The sequence below is a fragment of the Brugia malayi genome (genome assembly GCF_000002995.4).
Source record: "Brugia malayi strain FR3 genome assembly, contig: Bm_v4_ChrX_scaffold_001, whole genome shotgun sequence".
In the NCBI taxonomy this organism is placed as follows: domain Eukaryota; kingdom Metazoa; phylum Nematoda; class Chromadorea; order Rhabditida; family Onchocercidae; genus Brugia; species Brugia malayi.
Window position 1 is genome coordinate 23,070,373 of NW_025062479.1, and position 23,234 is coordinate 23,093,606.

General features: G+C 25.0%; 4 protein-coding genes across 6 annotated transcripts; 3 read left to right on the forward strand and 1 right to left on the reverse strand.

Moving 5' to 3' along the window:
* Positions 1 to 434: 434 nt before the first annotated feature.
* Positions 435 to 6,694, forward strand: Bma-sym-4 (uncharacterized protein; the record flags this gene model as incomplete). Of its 2 annotated transcripts, none has more annotated exons than XM_043075847.1 (15): positions 435 to 683; positions 1,054 to 1,319; positions 1,528 to 1,773; positions 1,891 to 1,953; positions 2,203 to 2,505; positions 2,965 to 3,178; positions 3,336 to 3,514; positions 3,627 to 3,770; positions 3,850 to 4,018; positions 4,374 to 4,601; positions 5,131 to 5,388; positions 5,528 to 5,782; positions 5,915 to 6,019; positions 6,084 to 6,249; positions 6,453 to 6,694. In XM_043075847.1, the coding sequence occupies 15 exons, from the start codon at positions 435 to 437 to the stop codon at positions 6,692 to 6,694; spliced, it is 3,087 nt and encodes a 1,028-aa protein (XP_042931781.1). The 2 variants fall into 2 exon arrangements, with proteins under 2 accessions (XP_042931781.1, XP_042931780.1); XM_043075846.1 differs by having other exon boundaries at positions 2,965 to 3,100.
* A 1,309-nt stretch (positions 6,695 to 8,003) lies between these two features.
* Positions 8,004 to 9,054, forward strand: Bma-mrps-14 (40S ribosomal protein S14, mitochondrial, putative; the record flags this gene model as incomplete). Its single annotated transcript, XM_001894422.2, has 3 exons — positions 8,004 to 8,248; positions 8,489 to 8,803; positions 9,003 to 9,054. 3 exons carry the CDS (start codon positions 8,004 to 8,006, stop codon positions 9,052 to 9,054), a joined length of 612 nt encoding a protein of 203 aa, XP_001894457.2.
* Positions 9,055 to 9,301: 247 nt separating this feature from the next.
* Bma-vha-20 (Uncharacterized protein) lies at positions 9,302 to 11,462 on the forward strand (the record flags this gene model as incomplete). 2 transcript variants are annotated; one of them, XM_001894423.2, is made up of 6 exons in its annotated part: positions 9,302 to 9,368; positions 9,464 to 9,652; positions 9,738 to 10,006; positions 10,298 to 10,543; positions 10,878 to 10,937; positions 11,301 to 11,462. In XM_001894423.2, the coding sequence occupies 6 exons, from the start codon at positions 9,302 to 9,304 to the stop codon at positions 11,460 to 11,462; spliced, it is 993 nt and encodes a 330-aa protein (XP_001894458.1). The 2 variants fall into 2 exon arrangements, with proteins under 2 accessions (XP_001894458.1, XP_042931782.1); XM_043075848.1 differs by having other exon boundaries at positions 9,323 to 9,368.
* Positions 11,463 to 12,831: 1,369 nt separating this feature from the next.
* Bm8761 (Uncharacterized protein) lies at positions 12,832 to 17,974 on the reverse strand (the record flags this gene model as incomplete). Its single annotated transcript, XM_043075849.1, has 9 exons — positions 12,832 to 13,059; positions 13,587 to 13,671; positions 13,869 to 14,049; positions 14,251 to 14,350; positions 14,900 to 15,001; positions 15,271 to 15,384; positions 16,087 to 16,159; positions 17,436 to 17,593; positions 17,858 to 17,974. The coding sequence occupies 9 exons, from the start codon at positions 17,972 to 17,974 to the stop codon at positions 12,832 to 12,834; spliced, it is 1,158 nt and encodes a 385-aa protein (XP_042931783.1).
* Between the last annotated feature and the right edge of the window lie 5,260 nt (positions 17,975 to 23,234).

A 23,234-nucleotide genomic window follows, 5' to 3' on the forward strand; every position in this document is an offset into this window, starting at 1 on the left:
TAAGTAAAGCTATGAACGGATAAATACCCTGAGACGAATGATTTTCATAGGTGATGTTTGTTTTTAGACGTGATTCAGTGTGTAATTTGTATTTTGTACTTACTTTATTGGCAGGTAATCTTTCTAGTGGAGGGAGAAATTTTGGATATTACGAAAGCAGTATTACAATTTTTTGTTATTTTCATTTGTATAAAGTTGGAATTTAATTACAAATATTGAATTAGTGGAATGCAAATTGATTGACAAATTATAATATAGAATAACATATATGTCGTAAAATTTATTAAAAATATCAAAATTGCAGTGCTTTATGTTAGATACGTATTGACAAAATTTTGTTAAACTTCATACTTTATTTAGGTAGGTTAACTGATGAGCGACTAATTAACGATCGTTCATTGATTGCAACAAGTATCATACACGACGGTATATGAATGTCATTTGCGGAAGTAGAGGAAAACGCCGCATCATCTACGACAAATAGTGAAGAATTTGAAGATGCTCAAGATGAGTTACGACCACTTCCGGAACGTTCCACATTAATAGTTGGTACCGGCCGTGGCAGTAATCATCCGTCACGACGTGATGATTTATCGATCGAAAGTGCAATAAGTGATACGTTGATCAGCAACACAACACAGTCTGGAAATAATCCAACTTCACCTATTTCTTCATCGTCAAAAGTAAATGATTTATCATTTTATGACCAAATTTCATTTTAACATTTGAGTAATTATAATCAGTAAAGTATTCAAAACATACGCCTCATGATATTTACTTCTTATTTATGAACATCCTATATTCATTTGATAGTCAAAATTTTTTTATAAAAATAAACTTTTGTAAGATTTTTGCCAAAAGCTTAAAAAAATAAAGATAATCCTCTCATGTTTATATATAGAAGGATTTCATTTTGATTCCTTTTTTTTTTTTTTTTTTTTTTTTTTTTTTTTTTTTTTTTTTTTTTTTTTATAAGATTATATTCTAAATTTTAGTTCATCAGTTATATCCATTGTTGTTTCTGTCATCTTGTTTTCTATTCTCTTGTTTCAGGATGGTGTAATAGCAGATCGTCGATACCGTTTAGATGCTTTACGGAATCGGATGACAAATGAATTTGGATCAGGACATAATTTGCTGAACATTGGCGGTGGTAGCTGTTACACCGATGACGACGCCGGTTCAGTTAGCGAAAGTGCCTCTTTGGCATCCTGGGGACGTAATCTGCTTATACAAGCTCCGTATACGAAGATGAAATTGGTGTATCCGGCTGATACAATAAGCACGAAGGCTTTTTCCAGCCATCAAAATCTAAGCAGGTAAAATTATCAATGTGAAATGAATGTGGGTAGAGTTTGATTTCGATCATATTTAACCTTCTTCTGTAGAATCGAGTATAGCAATCTATAAAATCGCGAGATCAAAAAGTAACATTTTATTTTTTCTTCTTAGATAGTTCTAATCTGGCCTTAGTAGTCTTAACAGAGTGCTATGTTTTGCCCGAAAGTTTGGTAAAATAATTTTCAGCGGAACGGACTCGTTCTCGCAAAACGCTAATTCCGATAACAGCAATGGATCGCCGAATGCGGAGTCAGCACCACCACCTTGTTCTCCAACATCATCATTAACGAAAATTCCGAGCGATAATATTTCCTTTGGTGTGAAGCTCCCACCTCCTAGTAGTATTCCTCCGCCACTACCACCAAGAAAGCCGTGCGGAAGACTCCCTAATGCCCTTTCACCTCAACAAGTGGATTCACTTATAGGAAAACGGTATGTCCAAGTTTTTCTGTTACACCGAGCTGTTGTTATTTATAGCATACTTCAGAGAAACTCTCTGAGTTTCCTACGTTTCAAATTTTAAAATGATTATTCTGAAAGATTTTCTAGAATATCACCAACGAAAGAAGTGGAAGAAGCAAAGATTGATACAGCCAATTTATCATTACATACGTACGTTTACTGATTTCGTTTTCCTGTTATAGTTTTGTGAAATATGTGAAATATTTGCGTAATTATATTCTTCAGGCTTAAAGTTTTTTTTTTTTCTTTTTTTTTTTTTTTGCTGCTAATCACTGCAGTGCTAATTCGAAGATTAGTAAGTTTCATAGTATGCAATTTTCGAATGCTCGACACAAATCATGGAATTTTTGTTTCAAAATCCTGGTTTAAATAAAGTTGATTTGGAATAAAGATTTACAGCATCAAGTCAGACAAACCATTTAAAAAGGATTCTGTTTCAATGGTTGATGGTTTTGCCCGATTGCGTGGACATGCAAAGACAAATTCGCTGGATCGTGGATTAAGTTTGGCAAAAAGCATGAAATCAGGTCCATTTCCACCACGTAGTGACAAAAGTAATTCCCTAAAACGTGAATATTTTGCTGATTCTCCATGCAGTTCACCCTATTTATCTTTCGATGGAGGAGAAGAAGATCTAAGGAACAGCGATGCTCAGGGCGTTATTCATCAAATCACCTCTTCAATACTCAATGAACCACTAAAGTAAGTTAATTTGCTAAGTGTTTACTAAATCATAGTTATGAATACTGTTTGAAAGTTTTCCTACTTATTTGTGAGCATGGGTACTTTCAATTACTCGCTGCTGAGAATATCTTAAAGCTTTATTTATATCAAAGTCATCCTGCATAAAATTAGTAAGATTGCATTTAGTGGAAGTTTGCATGAAGCAGAGTGCATTAGTCTCATATATATAAATCATAGGCCCACAAGAATAATCTGATGATATGGGCGATCAAATTTTCCTTTTTTTACTGAATGCTATTCATTAAAATGCGTGGGTTTATATGTTTTGTGGGATTTCCATACTCGCATTTATAACTCATTTAACAAGTTGATTAAAAAAATTTGAGCACTTTTTCACAGGAAACTCTTGCGGTAATCAAAATTCTTTAACCAGTTTAGCAAATGATTATTCTTAAATAATCTTTCCGGTTATTTCAGAGAAGAAATATTAACATTGGAATCACCTGTGCATGATGTTTCAAGTGGTCGTTTATCATCAGTTGGAGAAGAATTTTCTACCACCTCTTCAATTTCCACTTCCTCTCCAAAAAGATCAATTTTAAACGATGGCAGGGTAACTGATGATGCTTCTCAGGATAAATTATATAAATTACAAATTACAATCCCAAAGTCTACCTGCCATTCAAAAATGGTTAATGCTCTTATTTATCTTATTTTAATTCTGCTGAATGCTTGCAACATCTAAAGGAATCGGTTCTTAATGACCATTTAAAATTTGAGTATTTTATCATCATGCAATTATCCCGAAATGAAATTTTTAAATTTTTTAGTATACGTTTTCGTTACAGGATTCAGATTCGTCGTCGAAAGATCTTGCGGTTACAGAACATTCGGAACCATTATCGGAGCAAGTTTCGATAGGAGACAACTGTACCGCACAAAGTGCTCAAACTGAATATTCAGATCCAATAACTCGTGATGTGGAAAGACGTATGAGCATGAAAGGACACCAGCAGACTTCTGGAGAGTTGGTTTTTGATTCTGAGTTTGTGATACCGAACGTAGTAATATTTACTAAAAACTAATGTTTACTTGGGAATATGTAGTGATTCATAGAAAACTTTCCAGTTTGGTTGCAGGTTGGAAGATAGTCCTTCTTCACATGCAGCTCCATCGTCGAACAGTTTTGGACGAGCAGCGGAATTCGTTAAAGGATATGGAACTTATGCATCTGAGCTTTTTCGTGGTGCTTTTTTACGAGCAAAAAGTGTCGTATCTTCAGGGTAATTGATTTTCTTAAAATGTTACGTTTAACCATAATACACATTTAACCATGTTCTATTTTAATGGTTACTGTTTGAGATCAACATCAAAATTTCCTAAAGAAGACGATGAAAGTTGTAATGAAAGTGATCGTGAAGATTCTTCCATAGCTGAGGGTACTCCAATTGTGCGGCCAAGGAATTCCAAGAAAGGACCATTTGATTTTGATGGCACACGCTGCTACCAAGAGCTTAACAACGAGCATACGGTTGGATTTCTCATTCATCTAAATAGATTTTGTTTTAATATATTTGTTTTGAACAAAAAAAAAAATCTATCACCTTTTCTTTTCATCTTACTAGTTATTCTTTTGATTAGTTTAGCTTATCTTTAGTTATTTCAAATATCTTTCATGAAATCTATCATGAAATTATTCATTTAGAAGCGGAATTTATTTGGTTTTTAAAATGATGAAAGATTGTTTCATTATCTGTTATTGTCCGATTGTTTGTTCTGTTGCAAAATCAAGAAATCCTAAATAATTATGATTTCGTTAAATTATTTGGAGATTGGTAGACTTTAAAGAGGATTAGAGAAACATTGTTATAATCGGTTAAATTCAGGGCGCTGTATGGTGCATGAAATTTTCATTATGCGGACGTCTATTGGCTACGGCTGGTCAGGATAGTATAATACGGGTTTGGGTGCTGCGCAATCATTTATCATATTTCAATGCCTTACGTGATCGTTACAATTCACATTCTAAGAAAATTTCTATGACTGTAGGAGAAAATATGTTGCAAAATCCGATACAAGATATTGAAAATGATTTGCGTTCTTCTTCCACTACGGTAAATTTTTCAACGGTTCATAAACAAAAAGTTTTAATTTTTTATAAAACTTGATAAGAAACTGTTACTTTCTTGGCAGTTTTTCTTATTAGTGTATATGGGAAGCTTTTGACTAATAGGCAAATGTACTAAAGAAACAAATACAACATATTTTTGACTATTTCACGTTCACCATCACCACTTACTTTAGATTTTTATGCTAATATCTTGGAAGATTTCCGTCTTCATGAAGTTCAGGCATATTAATGAATCAGTTTTTGTATATCCCTTTTGTACTTTAAAATTCTATCCTTTATTTTACCAGATTTGGCAACGTCAGGTTGTAGTGAAATTTTATGAAATCGCAATTAAGACTAAAGTTGAGCATTATAATGGAAACTTCTGTGAGCAATTCCTATGACAAGAAAAATAGCTTTGCTCTCTCATTAATTCAATGCTAAATTTATTGTTATTAGAGTTTTGTAATGGTTTTATTACATTATTGAGAATAATGTTTTACTAAATGTTTGGAAGATGGAAGATGTTTCAGCTTGGCGAAAGCGCAGGATCATCCACATCACACGATGATGAAAGTAACTCCGTAACGACTGCTTTAATGGCATCAAAACCATTATGTACATATAGGAGTCATACTGCTGATGTATTGGATTTGTCATGGTCTCGTAATTACTTTATCCTGTCGTCCGGAATGGATCGTACAGTTAAATTGTGGCATCTTTCTCGTCCAGAATGTCTTTGTTGTTTTCAACATATGGATTTTGTTACATGCATTGCTTTCATGCCAAAGGTTTAAATTTTTGTTTTTAAATCGTATTGGAATATTATTAATAAAGTCATGCATTTTTTTATAGTATATTTAAAAACATCTTAAAAAATATTTTTGAAAATTATCTTTATCTCACATATTAATGATTGTTATTTTTAAGGATGATCGATATTTTCTTTCTGGATCACTGGATGGTAAACTTCGTCTTTGGCACATACCGGACAAGAAAGTAGCCTTATGGAACGAAGTGGAGCAAGTAAAATTCATAACAGCTATCGCATTCGCCAAAAATGGGAAGTTTGCTGTAGTGGGTACATACGATGGTCGTTGTTTTTTCTATACAACTGATCAACTCAAGTATCACACTGTCATTGATGTCAGGTCAACTCGAGGCAAAAATGCCAGAGGGCATAAAGTGATTAATTTTTTATTTTTAATTTTTCAAATAATTTTGTAAATTCTTTCAAGTTTACTAGAAGTAATTAGGTTAAATTCATTATTTTTCATATGTTTCCCTTGCACATATATCCACTACGGATCTTTTCAGGTGACAGGTCTAGCTGTTCATGGAGACAAATTATTGGTCACTTCAAATGATTCACGTATTCGCATGTATGACTTGCGAGATATGGCCCTTACTTGCAAATTTAAGGTAGATTTAAATGAAGCTATGATTTACTCTTATTTTCTTATATGTTCTTAATTTTTCATTGTAGGGTGCTCAGAATGAGAGAAGTCAGATTCGAGCTTCTTTATCACCTGATGGTAAGCATATTGTCTGTGGAAGTGAAGATCGTTTTATTTATATTTGGACAACTGCTGATTTACCATCCACATTATCTGTCCGCAAAGATCGAAACGATTCGTGGCAACGTTTGCGAGGTTAGATGTTTCTTATAAAGCTACTTGTAGGCATAATTGAAGTCCTTAATTTACTTTTGTAGTTTTTCATGTATATAAATGAGTTCTAATTGCAAATAGGACTGCTATATTAAAATATAATTTTAATAGTATGATGCTTACTGTATTTATGTGAACTTATGATGCATTTATTATTCCACTAACTATTACTAATGAAATCATAGGTCACTCGGCATGTGTAACAGTGGCAATATTTGCACCTCGTCCACAGCTCTTTTTAAACCTTCTGGAGCAACGTCGCAGCGGTGATGATAGGAGTGAACAATCGAAACCTAGCAAAAATATATCAGATCGGCAAATTCACGGTGATGTCATTATTTCAGCGGATTTGAATGGTTCAATTCGTATTTTTGTGAATCGTACAAAGATCAAAGCTGGCTCGTCGAATTTTTTTCCCACTGATTAGTGCATTGAAATTCAGAGCTCTATCTTAATTTAGGTTTCAGTGCTCTTCAATTTTATCCTTTATACCTGGTCATTGGCGCATTTTTGATCTCTTTTGTGGGTTTTATATGATTCTATTTAAGCCTAATCATTCATTTATTGGTTGGCTATGTTTATTCCCCATAATCGTACAATACCAAAACTAATTTTTAGCTAGAAAGAATGGTTCCTATTTACAGTTACATTCAGTCCAGGTCATTTACATGAGGCTATCAATATATTCAGGATAGATTCATCTGTTTCATATATAACTATGCATGATGACTCTTGTCAGTCTCATGTGTTCATAATTGCCATATATATATATTGTTTTCTGTCTTTGTAGATAGTATTGTATTCGTTCTTTTTCACAGGTTGTTATGTGTTTCCTATTTTCAGTTTTTTTTTTTTTTTTTTTTTTATATATTCAAATGTATATGTATGCAATCATTAAAAAGGCATTTAACCGTTGTTGCCTGTCTAAGTAAGCTATGATAAGGAATGATGCATTTAAGTGGTTTTGCGAAGTTTTTTTTACTTCAGTTTTATATTCTCTCGGAATTGAATTTTTCTACCAAAAAATATCAACATTTTCACGAAAAAAAAAAAGTATTTATAAAGTTCATGATTTTATTAAGTAAAAATTCATTTCATCTAATTTATCTTTTACTGTTGACCCAAACATTTTGGCCTTTGGTAGTTGCCTCTATGTCTACTTTTTTTTTTTTTTTTTTTCAAAGACATAAATTCTAAAGCTGTTTGCTTAATATTGCATTACTTTCATAAATAGTCATTCTGATTACGAGTATCCAGTGTGATCGTGCCTTATTGAAATAAAGTAATGCATAAAAATTTTATGATATTTTTTTTTTTTTTGGTTACTTCCTGAAATATTTCTAATTTTATTTTTTTCCAACGCTGAAATAATTAGCTCAAGTTTTTAGCTTGTTTTTACATAAATACATAAATAATGATTTTGTATTGATATGATTCCTTTCCCACGTCTATGAAAAGAATGTTCAGTTTTCTTTATCATGATACTCTAACTTCTACGGCCGCAAATTTGGATCTGATAATATTCGACGAGCTTTCCTAAGTAATATGAACACTACATCAACCTATTTTTCTTTATTAAACTATGACAGATTTTAAAAATATTTTCGCTGAAGTAATTAATGCAATTTACTTACTGAACATCTGGAAAATTGCAGAAGAAATTGCATTTGTGCATTAGAATTCTGATAATAATTATATCGTTTAATTAATTCATAAATAATTGCAGCTTCTTGTTGATGCTACCTTCGCGATTGTTCACGTCTGTGCTTTCAAAGTTGAATACATCATGGTACCGAGTAATTGATTCTACGCGCTATTTGACAAGTTCTAAGGAAGTCGATACGGCTGAAACAATTCCATCTGCATTGGATGCTAACGATAATTCAACTGTTGAAAGTGATCTATCAAATGCAGTTATGGACACTGTTAGTAAGGAACGGCTTGCCTTACCTTACAGTCAAAAAGCATTGGAAACATTAAAGTAAAAATTGCTAAAATTTGCTATAGTGTATTAAATTTTTACTTCAATTAGTATTAGATATTGTAAGGAATTTACTAGAATGAAATTTTGCATTAGTTTTATTTATGAAAAGATCTAAACTGTTGTATTAAAGGAATATATTGGAAGTGAAGATGATTTTAATTAAATTTTTGTGATTACTAAATGAGAAGATTAAGTGTAGTTAACTAAACGAGTTTCATTTTTTTTTTTTTTCTACAGATTAGACAAATATCCGTACTATGTGGAACGTGAATGGTGGAAAGATGGTAATAGGATGACATTTTGGTCAACATGGCGAATGAAACGAGATGTCAAAAGGCGACATTTGCTTGCTGAACTTGGCCCAGATCGTGTTCGATTGAAAGCACTGAAATCTAATATTATATTACCGGAATTGATTAGAGATGAATGTGCAAAAAAGTTGCATAATTTACCCAAAGGATCATGTCCAAATCTTGTTCAGCATTTATGTCAGTTTAGTGGTGCACGACGTGGTAAACTGAATAGATTTCATCTTCATCGACAGATTTTCAGGTATTCATTTCATAAATGTTATAAATATTAATGCTTCATTTCATTCTCAATTCAAGACAATCAGCTTTTTTCATTTGAAGCGGAAATTAGATTTTTGTTTTTGAGGTTGTTAAATGTTTTAGTCATAAATTAAATTAAAATTTGATATTGTAACAAATTAATGAACTAATCAATGATAGAATAAGAGGAATATTTTCAGGCGTCTTGCTGATCATGGTCAATTATCTGGTGTGCAGCGAGGAGTTTGGTGATGAATATAATGTAGATTGCTTTGATGTCATTTATTTTCTCAAATAAAAATGAATTTTTTGTTTCCTTCATGTGCGTTCGGTTTCTAAAGCTTCCAGAACAGATTTTTTTTTTTTTTTTGGGCAGTGCAAGCATTCATGATTTTTGATATATTTCATGCATAATTTCACATATTTCTTACCAATTTATTCGGTTTTTTCTTTTCTTTTTTTGTCGCTTCCGCTTCAAAGAGTTGTAGCATTAACAAAAATGGTTTACAGGTTCTTAGGCATGGCTTATATTTATACAATTTTGGCGATACTATCTTTGATACAAGGTAATTATATTTCATTTTGATATCGGTTCATCAAATTTATTTATATCATTGTAAAAATTATTCTTATCGATTTTTCAGGTGATTTTTTGTTTCAGAATCATTATGCGCCGAATTGTATTTCTTAGCTTCTAAGCAAGTTGAACTTTCGGAACCTACTGCAGCTTTTTTATCCAAAGCTGATGTTATGCAAGCGAACAAATACATGCTGGGAATGACAGCTGAAACTCCTCTAACATGGGCAATTGAGGGTGATATTTTCAGAAGACCACGAGCATTAGCAGTAGGTTAGTGTTTTTCATCTAGTAAAAAAAAAAAATTTTTTTTTTTTGACGATCTGACATTAACTTGAAGAAATTCTTTTACTTTTAGTTACTGTCATTAATGGAAAAGCTCTGAGCAACTTACCACCATCCAAATATGCTGTATCGGCAGATGGCGAAGATTTCAATCATGAAGAATTGGTTAACAATAAAGTATTTCGTGATGAAGGACAAGAATGGATTCTGATGCAGAACGCAATGCTGGAAGGTTCACAAATTGCTTATGATGCTCAGAATACTTTGTTAGGAATTCAAGTCAAGACGAAAAGCAAGCCACTACGACAAGAAATTGAAAATCTTTATAAAATTGCAGAATCGGTAATATATCTAAGATTGTTAACCTTTATTTCACATTCATAAAAAAAAAAAATAAAATATTGTTAAGGCAAGAATATTATAAGTTATATTAAAAAAAAAAGTTAACTGTTCTAATGACTTTAACCTAGGATATTTTACTCTCCGTTCATGACAAACATTTATGTTAAGCAAATGATGAATAATGTAAATAAGGTATAGTTTAGATAATTAGTTTTTGATACGTATCAAATTTAGTTGTATGACTTTGATTAATATTTTATCTGAAACACTTCATAGTTCCGACAGTTTTAGATAAGTAAATCGAAAGTTGCTCGTACTAGAAACACCCCAACAATTTTTATTATCAACGTGAATGGTTTGCCAGCTGCTGAGAAGGAATTATCCAAAAACGAATATAAACTAGCTATTGACGAGCTGGAAAGCGCAATTCAACATTTAATTTCTGTACTGCGGAATACATACAATGATCGTGTAATTGCGGAGCTCATTACGGAATCAAAGTCTGAAATCAAAAAGAGACAAAAAAGACAGGAAGATGTCAGTCATATAATCCATTTTTCTCTAAATAAAATTTGGCTCATTTCGATATTGTGATCAACGTTAATATAAGAGAAGGAAGAAGATATTTGCAAATAATTTTCTTTCATAGATCATAACAAATAGAAATTTCCATGATTACAGAAAGATAATTCTCCTCGGAAATTTGATTAGTAGAAGTAGGCAACATTTTGCTATCTTTTTTATGGTGAAGCCTACTTATCCATTTCCAGGACGGTGTAGTTCATTTATGAAAGGAAAAACGGGCTAAAAATTAGCAAAAAATTTTCCATCTTATTATTTTTTTATTTTTTGCAAATGAATTCGTTTTCAGAGTCCTAAAAGTCCATCTGACCGGATAATGAAGTTACGAAAGGAACTAAACGTTTATCAGGTTTCTATCTACACTTGTTGCTTATGAGATATCTTGCTTTCTTTCTTGTTGCTTTTATTCTTCATCTTTTTCTCTTTTTTTTTTTTTTTTTTTTCTGAACTGGGCTATTTTGAAATAAATTTGATAAGCTATTAATTACAAAATCATGCATTTAATTTTTATATTTGTTTATAATTCCTAAGGATTTCTTTGTTGGTAATTAAGTGATTTAGCGTGTGAATATAGTAAAGAATGTCTAATTTTATTTAAATTTTGGATACATTGCAGTATAGTTGTCTTAATGATATAATTTTTCAAAATATTTCAATGATTTATATTTTTAGATCTTGCTTATTTTGCTTTTAATTTTTAATAAATTTTCAGTTTTCATCTGGCAATTATCCGGCTACTTTTGGCATATTTCTACTCGTAAGTGTTGCACTTTTTTTAATTGTTCTCTTTGTAACTGTTGGTTTGTGGAATATGGATCCAGGTAAAGATTCAATTATTTATCGTATGGTAACAACTCGGATGAAGAAAGATTAGTTATATGGTAGCTTTTTGTTTAGTAGTAATTAATTTGCGTTTGTATAAAGACTAATTTTTCCTCAAATGAGCTAAGATAGCTTTGTAAACTAGACTTTTAGTTATTACTCTTCATTCCATATTTTATTGAGAGCTGTCATATTGTTCTGAAATATGTCATTTGACAGAACACTGAACAAAGCCATTATATTCAAAATAATGAGTCATCTTTTTCTTTAGTCTTATTTTCTTGCAAATCTTTGAAAATTTAGAGAAGTATTAAATATTTTATTTGTCATTGTTAACTCTTCTGTATTCTGCACATTGTATATTTATTTGCTGCAGCTGTTTAGACAACCACACTTTTCTTTTTTTAATCGAGATTTAGCGTTGTGAATGTTGAAAGTTATGAATTTTGTAAATGTATTTCTTTTAATATTTCTTTCACTTAAAAAAATTCTCTTCATCCATATTCAAACTTTGATTAAAATATTTTAAAAGATATTTGGATTGAGTCTATGATTAATTTAAAAATTTTTTTAATACTTTGCTTAAAATATTTGTGCGTAAAATGAAACATCGAAATGTTGTCACATTAATAAACTTTATTGATTGATATTAAAAGTTGAGTTAAGTTAAGGAACATACATAGCATCGTACAATCGTTACATTTACTTCATCGATTTGTACTCTAATCATTTTATTTTTATTCACATTTTACAACTATTATAATATTAATAAGTTGAAAAGTTCATTTCGCTGTAATATTGTAGTAAATTAAATAGAAAAACAAACATTCGTATAATGTTATAATGAAAAGTTAATAGAAAATTATCACAGAAGACACAAGCATATTGTAAAAATATGTTATGATGATCTACCATAGTTTTTTAGATATTATTTGTGCTTCAATAATTTTTTTTTTTTAAATAAAATCATTTATTATAATTGAAATTTGAATAAGTTACTTTTTTTTTTTTTCGATATAAGTTAAGATTTAAAATTTTGAAGTCTAAATTTTTGCGACTGAGCTTTACGGATGTTCGGAAATTAAGGAAAAAAAGGAAAAGACTTCCGGGATTTCTTTTTAGCTTCATTTCTTGGCATTCAATAAAATTTGAAAAGTGAAAAGCTTCCCTCTAGGTTATCTTTGAAATATTCTCTAATTACTTGAAAAATTATCATTCATTTGTAGTATTGAGGATAGTGTGATTTAATCAATTTGTCATCTTTATTAAATTTTATTCAGTAAATTAAGAAGTTTGAATTTGATTTTAAATATTGAAATATAAGTTATATAATTTACAGAGGAAGGTAATTTGCTTAATTAGTGTTTTTTTTTTTTTTATTACAAATTAATATTTGGCACAAAAAATTTATCTGTTCATCTCTAAAGTCTTTCACAGTAAAGTGATGTTTCACTTCGTGAACGCCAATTTATATTTGACGAGTAGTACGGTGTCAAAGGTGAGGTTGACAATTGTTGTGTGAAATGACCTAATCGTTTATGTCCTGGTCCACCACGATTTTCTCGTTCTTTACGGAAGTATACTGGATTACGTAATCGATCCAAATCACTTAAATCCAGAAGACTTCGACCTTTTTCTTTTCGAAAGTTCTTAAAAATAAATTATTAAGAAAAAAAAAGAAGTTAAGAAATTGCTATGATTTTCACAAAAAAAAAAAAAAAAAAAAAAAAAAAGTTAAATTAATCATTAAATAATGCTTTTTGTAATAATTTGGAATAAATTTTTGTAAAATTTACTGATAAATCAATCAATAAATTAGTGATTCTACACATACTTTCTTGTTAGAGTATAACTTAGAGTATGTACGTGAAATACGTTTATAATTACTTAGCTATTTAAGGAGCATAATTTTCAAATTTGTATAATACGTCAAATACGTTTTCAAAAAAAAAAAAACTTAAATTATTTTGCTTAATCTTTTCACATAAAATATAACAAACATTCTGATTCTGATTCTATTTATAACATTATCTAGTTGATATTTCAGTTATAAATTGAAATTTCAAAAATAAATTTCGATGCATAATAGCAGCAGTATTCAGAATATTTCTCATCAATTTTATAATTTACAATTAAATTATTGAATTAAGAAAAAGAATATGAAATATAGTCAAACTTCCGATTCATAATTTGTAGCATTTCTTGATGATGAATATACATTTGGTTCTCGATTAATTTTCTTGTAAGCACCACCACGTGATCTAAATACCAAATTTATTTTAAATTCATTCAAAAATTAATTCAAAACTATTATTTTCTTTTCTTTTTTGACTTAAATTAAAATTTAAAAAACGAAAAAAAAAATTTATTTTTTAAAACTTTAAAAAAAAAAAAAAACGATTTAAAAACGAAAAAATTTAAAAAACAAAAAAAAAAAAAAAAAAAAGAAAAAGTTAACCTTAATTGTCGATTCCAATAAGCAGAGCTAACTGCAGAATAATGAGATGAGGAGCCTGAACTAGTTGATGAAACAGTGCGCACATTGCAATTTGTATCGGCGCTACTGGTCGCTGAATAGCCATCACAATGATTTATGCTATGATGTTCAGCACTTGTTGTTGGTGATGGTGTATTCGAGACTAAAATTATAACATTAATTTTAAAATTTTATTTTAGAAATTAAAACAAAAAAAAAACTAATTTAAATATGTTTATTAGATTATTTGTAGAATATTTTATCATTAATTCATTTATTAATTACTTTTTATTATTTCATTAATATATTAAATTATAGCAAAAATTTTTGATTGACTTTGATAAAAAAAATATACCTAAATTACCTGAATTACTGGGAAATAATATTTGAATCATTTCTAGCGCTGTTAGATTTATTACAGCAAACCATAATGCTGATGAAAGTGGATTTGTTGGTTTATTAATCTAAAAATATTTTATTATTTATAATTTAATAATAATAATTCAAATTTATATATGTCAGAAATTATCATAGCAATCATAGGTAATTTGTAAATTGATATTAATTAATATCTTTTTTTATCTAAATTACCTGAATTAATACTAAAAAAAGTTTACCCGAACTAATACTACATTTACCTGAAGTTACCTGAACTAATACTAAAAGGAAGAAAGAAATTGATACTAAAGTATTTGAAATATTGATATTATTATTATTATTGTGATTTTAAATAGTCATAAATTAAATTATAATTAATACTAAAGCATTTAAAATATTGATATTACTAATATGATTTTATTTAAATCATTCATAAGTTAAATTATAATTAATACTAAAGCATTTAAAATATTGATATTACTAATATGATTTTATTTAAATCATTCATAAGTTAAATTATAATTAATACTAAAGCATTTAAAATATTGATATTATTATTGTGATTTTATTTAAATATTCATAAATTAAATTATAATTAAAAAAATTATATAAATTTTAATAAAAGTATATCAAACGTGTGCGTAAGTGATTGCCATTCGACTGTATCGATCACGTGCAATTTCATCAAAATCATTATTACGTGAAACAATTTCTTTGAGAATTTTTAAATCAAAAATCTGAAAATAATTTCATTACAAATTGACAATTAAATATTAAATGTATAATTTTTAGCAATTTTTAAACTTTTCTTACAGCATTGATGATTTTTGAATAAAATTGTTAAAATATATCCAAAATTTAAACTCTATTCTAATCAATAAATAATTAATAATACTTAAATTAAAAGTTATTGATAAAATATATCATAACGCCCTAATCATATGATTTTATCTATTCTCAAAAAAAAAAAAATCAATATCAGATCAAAAAAATTTTTTTGTTTTACTTTAATTGGATCATTCTTAACAATAATTTCTCCAAGTATTCCACTAACAAATACACTTCCTTCGATACATTTAAGCCAAACATTACCAATATCATCAATTTTCATTTTTACACCCTGAAAAAAAAAAACGAAAAATTAAAATTAATTAAAAAAATTGGAAAGAAAGTTTTACTTTTTATACTTTTTAAAAAATTTAAAAATTATTATTAGAAACTAACCCATAGCAATTTCAATTTTATCATTAAAAAATTAATTTGTAGCAGATTTTTTTAAATGATTATTATAATTTTCAAAATAAAAGTTAACATTTTTATAATTTTTCTTCCAACCAATTTATGAAAAAAAAAAAAAAATTTATAAAAATAAACAAATTTATAATTAAATAATCTTTAAAGTATAATATTATTGCAATTATATTAGTAATATCTGTTAAAAAATTCTTCAATTAGTTTTTAGAAATTTGTAACAAACGAATTTTAATGAATTTGAAGAGAAAGTTTAAATGAAACTATTTTTTTTATCATTCAAAAATTCAAAAAATGTTTTTATTATTTATTATAAAAAATTTATTTATTTTAGATTAATCAGAATAGTAATAACATTACACTTTCATCTAGTAAAATAATTAAAAGATTAAATTTTTGAAATAAATTTTAATCAAATTCACGTGAGAAATCATCAGTGAAATATTTCAAAAAATTTTTAATGATAATAAAATTTACTAAAATTTTAATCATTTTATTATCACAAATATTTTTATTAATTAATAAAATATTTTAAAAATAGATTGTAACAAAAATTTGAAAATTTACAGACTTTTCCAAAAGTTTCAAATGCTCTAATTGTGCCATCATCACGATATGAATTGTCAAATCGTTGTAAACCAATGCTATAAAAGGAAAGAAAAGAAAAATATTAATAAAAATTTAATTTAACTTTTTATAAACGAAAATTTAATAATTAAAATTAATTTTATAAACGAAAATTAAATTTAATAATTAAAATTAATAGAAAACTGTGCGAGTAAGTGTAATTATAAATGTGAAAATTATTTCTGAGAAACAAATTTTGTTTTATATTAATGAATTTTTCATTTTAAATAAAACGAAAGGAAAAATTGTAAATTTTATAGTAAATTTTATCAAATGCATTTTCATGAAAAAGTATTTTTCAATTAAATAATAATAATAATAATTGATTTAAAATTAGTCTATATCCATTCCTTTTATATAAATTTAAATTTAATGTGAACACAATATAGCATAGAATGAAATGAAAAAGAAAAACCGGAAGAAAAACCGGTTTTTCATATATTAAAATTTGGAATGGAAATGAATTATTGTATTCAATTTTTTTTTTCCTTTCTTTTTTTTGATGTTAATTTAAAAAATTATTGAAGAAAAATATGCCAACATCCATTGATAATAATAATAATTATTATTATTATATTTTAAAATGTGGCAATTATCAATTGAATTTAATAAATGACTGAAAAAGGATAAAAATTTTTAAAATTAATTTCGTTTTATCAAATTTATACAATTGATCGATCCAGCATCAATTAATCAATTAAGTATTTCAATAATATTATCGAATTACAGAACTAATTTTCACTTTTTTTTTTAAATTGGAATAGAATAAATTTTGAAACGTAGTGTATTTCATTTGTTTAATTTATATAGAAAGAAAAATTCAGAAATAAAATCAATAAATTTTAAAAAATTTAACAAGTTAAATTTTATACCAAAAAAAGAAAAAAAAAAAAAGAGATTTGAATCATTGATTATAGTTTTATTAATTAAACTTTTTTTGTAAGAATATTAAACGATAATTTATCAATTAATATCAAAAATTCTATTAGTAAGATTAAAATCTACTAATAAGGTTAATCGTTGCTACGTTAATTTTATCAGCAACACGTATTACACGTCATAAAACGTCTAAACAATTCCACTTTTTTTTTTTTTTCATCACTAATACGTTGATCTACTTCAATGGATTTATTATTAAATTAAAATTTTTAAATCTTTAAAAATTTAATACTCAATAATTATTGCTATCTATGGCTTAAAAAAAAAAAAAAAAAAACGCACCAGGAAAACAGTGTTAAAAATGTTTTTTAATTTAAATCAAAATTTAAAATTCAAAAATTTTAAAAAACATACCGAACACCATCAAATTCAGCTTCACTTCCGTCAATTGTAATAACACGTGATCGTAGATATGCCTTTGCAGAGCGAATATTCCGTTCCATTACAATAACTTTACCCCAAATTTGTTCTTCAATATTTGGAAGTTTTCGATAAACTTCAATAATATTATCCTCAAAATAATTTATTTATCATTAAAATTGATAACTGATAACAAATATATGAAAAAATTTTTTTTTAAAGTATAATTTCTAATTCAAATATTTCTCTTCAAAATTTTAACAAATTCAAAAACATTTATTATAACATTTCAAAAAAAAAAAAAAAAAAAAGAAAAATTAAGCTAATTCAAAAATTAATTTTAACATTTCAAAAATAATTTAGCTTTTAAAAAAAAAAAAAAAACAAAAATTAAAATTTAAAATAATTTAACTTACTCGTTCAAATGAATCAATATCATTCCAATTTCGTGGAATACCCAACGTTGCATTAGTATTTAGATTGCTATTATTGTTTAAAAGACGTTCGATTAATGTTGTACGACAAAATGCCATCAATTTCTTTTTCTTTTTCTTTATTTAGAAAAAAAAAAAAAATTTAATGGAATTAGAATATTTTAATTTAAATTCAATTTCAATTTAAACTAAATTTTAATTAATTTTTAATTTTCACGAATGTTTAATTTTAGACATAATTTTTTTTAAATTTTAAAAAATAATTAATATCAATTTTTTTTTGTTTTTTTTTTGTTTTTTTTGAAAAAGTTATAAATAATTAATACCAATTTTTTTTTTTTTCTGAAAAAAGTTATTTCTTTTTTTGAATAAATTTTTTTTTTTTTTAAAAAAAAGTTATAAAAGTATTTGATGTAAAAGAAATGTTGCAAAATGTGAATGAAATAAACATATTTTGCAAATGGAAAATAAGCATAAATAAGTAATAGAAAGGATCAGTTAGTTATTCGGAATGAAACAACCAGAAAACCGGTATTCTTGATGATTTCAAAAATTTATAAATCCTTTTCAAATGCTAGTGACGAATAATCCAATGATGTAATTATATGACAAACATTGATAATTTATAATTTCATATAATTGAAGCATCGAATAAACAACATTAACTAATAATATTTGCTATAAATAATGAGTGCAAAGCAAAATAAATTTTGTACAAATTTTATGTCTTTATAAAAATGTATTAAATATTTTTCTTAAAATTAAATTTTAGAAGTTTAAAAGCTTAAAATTTTGAAATATATTATAATATAAATTAAAAAACAAAAAAAAATGAAATATAAATATTTTAAATTTATCAATGCATTTGAAAAAAAAAAATGATTGTATTAATAAAAAATTTAAAATATATTTTAATATAAATTAAAAAAATGAAAGAAATGAAATATAAATATTTTAAATTTATCAATGCATTTGATATTAGGTAAACAAAAAAATTTACACAACAAATGATTGTAATAATAAAAACTAATTTATCCAATCAAATACAATGGATAGTTTTCAAATTAAAATAAGAATGAAAAAAAATGAACATAAATTAAATAAGATGAAAATAAGAAATGATTTTTTAGGTGAAACAAAAAACAGGAATTAATTCCGGAAAAAAGTAAATTTATCAAATTGTTATTGCATTTTGACTTCAAAAGTATTTGAAGAAAAAACTTTTTCCAGTTTTTTCAAAATATATTTATTACCTGAATAACAAATTATTATCAATAATATTCGATATTAATAATTAAATTTTTTCAGCTTCAAATTTTTGTTGGAATTTATAAATTTAATTTGCAGTTATAATTTCTTATAACAGTCGACATATTATTACAATATTTTATAAAATATTCAAAAATTTAGTATCTGAATTTGTTGTCTTATAAAATATTCGCACGAATGCATGCATGCATGCATGCATGTATGCATGCTTTTTTGTAAGAAATTAAATTTGCATAAATGAATTAAATTCAAATAAAAATGTTTATTTAAAATAAATTAGCTATTTCATTCAGAAAAAAAAAACGATGAAATAAAATTAATTGAATTAAAAGATTTTAACAAAAAATATTTCAATTAAGATAGAAATCTGAATTTATTTTACATCTAATATGTAATTAAAATAATTATGCATTTGCATTTCAAAAAAAAAATAGTAAAATTAAAAAAAAAAAGTTAAAAAAAACAGTTTTTAAATCTTTCTATTATTCTTGAGAATAATTTTAAATACAAAATTGATTATAATTATTGACGCGAAGAGATCAAAATAATATTTAATTAATTAAATACTTAAAAATTCAGAAAATGATTAAATTAAAAGCGTATAAATAGTAGATAAATTATAAAATATAGCAATAAATAATAATTTTTAAAAATGATTTAAAAAATTTTATCAAATAGATTATCACCATCGAATGTTTGTATATCAAAATAGAAATTGGAAGAAGGAATTATGTTTAAATCGATGGAATGAATTAATAAATAATAATTTGTTTATTTACTGATGACCTCTTTGAATCCTCAAAATACATCATTAACATCATAACAATTTGCAAATTATTATAAAAATTCCAATTTATGCAAAAAAAAGAGAAAAAAAAAAAAAAAAAACAAAAAGATGATTGAACTTTTCATCCATTAAATCAATATTCAATTAAATAATTTCATTATTCTGTCACCAAAAAAAAAAAAAAAAAAAGCTAAAATTTTATACAAAATTTTTCAAATTTATTAGCTGTCTAAAAATTATTTCAAAAATTTTATTATTCATTTTATTGATAAATTGAAAAAAAAAAAGAAAAAGATTTAAAACTAAAATAATAAAGTAATAATATCATTCATCTAAATTATATGTTTAGCAAATTTCAATTTTTAAATACTTTATGATATTTAAAGATATTTTAAAAAAGATTAACAAAAATGAATTTACAATGCAGAAATGACGTGAACTATTCAAAATTGTTTTTTAAAAGAAAAATTATTTTTCAATAAAAAAAAAAAAATTTTGCTTAAGAGATATTTTTAAAATTCTCAATGAAATAGTAACAAAAAAAAAAAAATATAAAAAAATTTTTTTTTTTAAATAGCACAATTGAATTGTATAAAAATTTGATAATTATTAGAGCATAAAGAAATTTTTTTTTTCAATTTTTTTTTAAAATTTTCTCTTTCGTTAACCTCAAAATTTGCACTCATTGCAAACACTTTTGAAAGCAAAAGAAAAACAAAATGCAAAATGAAATTTTAGTAAAATCAATTAAAAAATGCTAAGTAGTTATTGCAAAAAAAAAACTGTTTACTTTAATTATTTAAAGATAAATAATTATAATACAAAAAAAAAAAATATTATGGAAGTAAAATTTTAAAATATTTATGGAAATGAAATTATTTAAAGATAAATAATTAAAATACAAAAAAAAAAAGTTGAATTATTGTATAATAAAAAATAATTAAAAAAAAAACATATTATGGAAGTAAAATTTTAAAATATTTATGGAAATGAAAATTATTTAAAGTTAAATAATTAAAATACAAAAAAAAAAAAAGTTGAATTATTTGTATAATAAAAAAATAATTTGAAAAAAAAAAACATTATTATGGAAGTAAAATTTTAAAATATTTATGGAAATGAATATTGAATGATTTAAAATTTAAATAAAATGAGGTTAAAAGATTTTTCATATTGAATAATTAAATATGTAAAGAAAGAAAAGACGTAGCGATAAATTATATGGAAATTGCACATCAATTGTAAATGGCATTTTAGGCATTTTTTATTTTTTGCTTTGTCATAAACACAATTTCTAATTTTAAATTTAAATTTAAATATTAAAATATTTTAGCAAAAAAAAAAAGAAAAGAATATTTTATTAAATTATATAAATATCACAAAGTTTTTACTTCTTTTTTTTTTTTCTTTTTCTTGCGCTTTTTTCTTTGAAAAAACAATCAATATTTTAAACGATGCTAAAGAATTTTTCAATTAATTTTATTTTAGATTTTAATAAATTCAAAAATTAATATATGCAAATTTAGTAAAACAAATATTTTATTTAATTACAGCGCATTTTTTAATTCGTATTGGTATTTGTAATAATAAATAAATAATTTAAAATATACAAAAATGATTGGTTTAATTGGTTTTTTTTTTTTATTCATTTATTCATACATTTATTTAAAAAAAAAAAAAAATTCAAAAGTTATTTAATAAAATTTCAAAAAAAAAAAATATTCACTCATACTGACCAAACAATTTAACAAACTATTTTCAACCTCAAAAAAAAAAAAAAAGAAAAATGAAATTAGTTGAATTAAATTGAAATTGCTGCACTCCGATCAGTTAAACCAATTTTCTGCTGTAAATTCATCAATCGATGATAAATGTCCCCAATGAAAATTGTCCAACTGAACAAATATTTACAAATCATAAAATTTACATAATATTTACAAAATAAAATTTAATTAGGAATTTAAACATTTTAATAATATCTATTAACAGCTGATTAAATTGAGAAATCAAAATTGAGCGTTAATTAAAACTAAAATAAAGTGATAATAATAGATGGGAGTTGAAAGAAAAAAAAAAAAAAACGATTGAAAAAGAAATAATTTAATCTAATATTTGATGAAATTTTAAAAGGTAATAAATTATGAAAAAATGAAATTTAAATTTCAATTATTTCTGAGATTAACAATGCAATGATTATTTATAATTCATCTTATTTTAATCTAATATTATCTGTAATAAATTATTAGAAATTATTAATTTCACCTTGAAAAATACATTTTAATTTAAGTGTAAATTTCAGTAGAATACAAAAAAAAAAAAAAAATGATAAAAAATGAATGAGAAATAAATAAATTTGATAATTGTTAATTTGTAAGAAAATAAAAAAAATTGAAATAATTGATATGAATAAACAATAATATCAATAATCAAATGTAATTTTCAGTTATTAAATGATAATTAAGAGAAAAATAAAAATTGAAATCAGTGCATAATTAAATTTATTTCTAGTTTATTAAATAAAATCATCTAACATTTACATTAATTCAGTGTGAAAATTTGTTAACTTTGATTTATTTGATATTAATGCATTTTTTATAAAATAAATTTAATTATTTATTAAAAAATATATTTAATATATTTAAAAAAAAAAAAGATATTAAAAAGATAACATAACAAAAATTTGAATTTTTATGACTGAAAACAAAAAATTTTCCCATTACATTTGAAATTTTATTTGCAAAAAAAAAAAAAAAAAAAAGTTTTTAATTTACTTATATTTATTACAAGAATAGCAAATATATTTAAAGTTAAGTATAATAAATAACTAAAGTAAATATATTTAGAAATTAAAAAAAAAAAAAAATGAAAATGACATATATTTTTAATTTTATAGCAAACATTGGAAATATTTATTGATAATACATAGAAATATTATAATAAAACGAAAATTAAATTAATCTTTCCAACTTGTCAATAAAATGAGTTATTTATTTGATGTCAATAAAAAATAAATAAATAAAATAAACAAAAATAATTTTTAATTCATTTCTTTAAAATATATTTTTCTTTTTTTTTTTTTTTTGAATAAAGAATATTGAGAAAAATCATTTCATTTCCTTTTTTTTTTTCTTTTCGTCTCGTAATTCTCTCATAAATAAATTGATGTTTTAATTGTTCAACTATTCAATACCAAATTCATTTCCGCTTTTTTCTTTTTTTTTTTTTTGAATTGTCATTTTATAACAATTTATGTGATAGCAAATAATTTTATATTATTGTAATAGTTATTTCAAGGTGAATAAT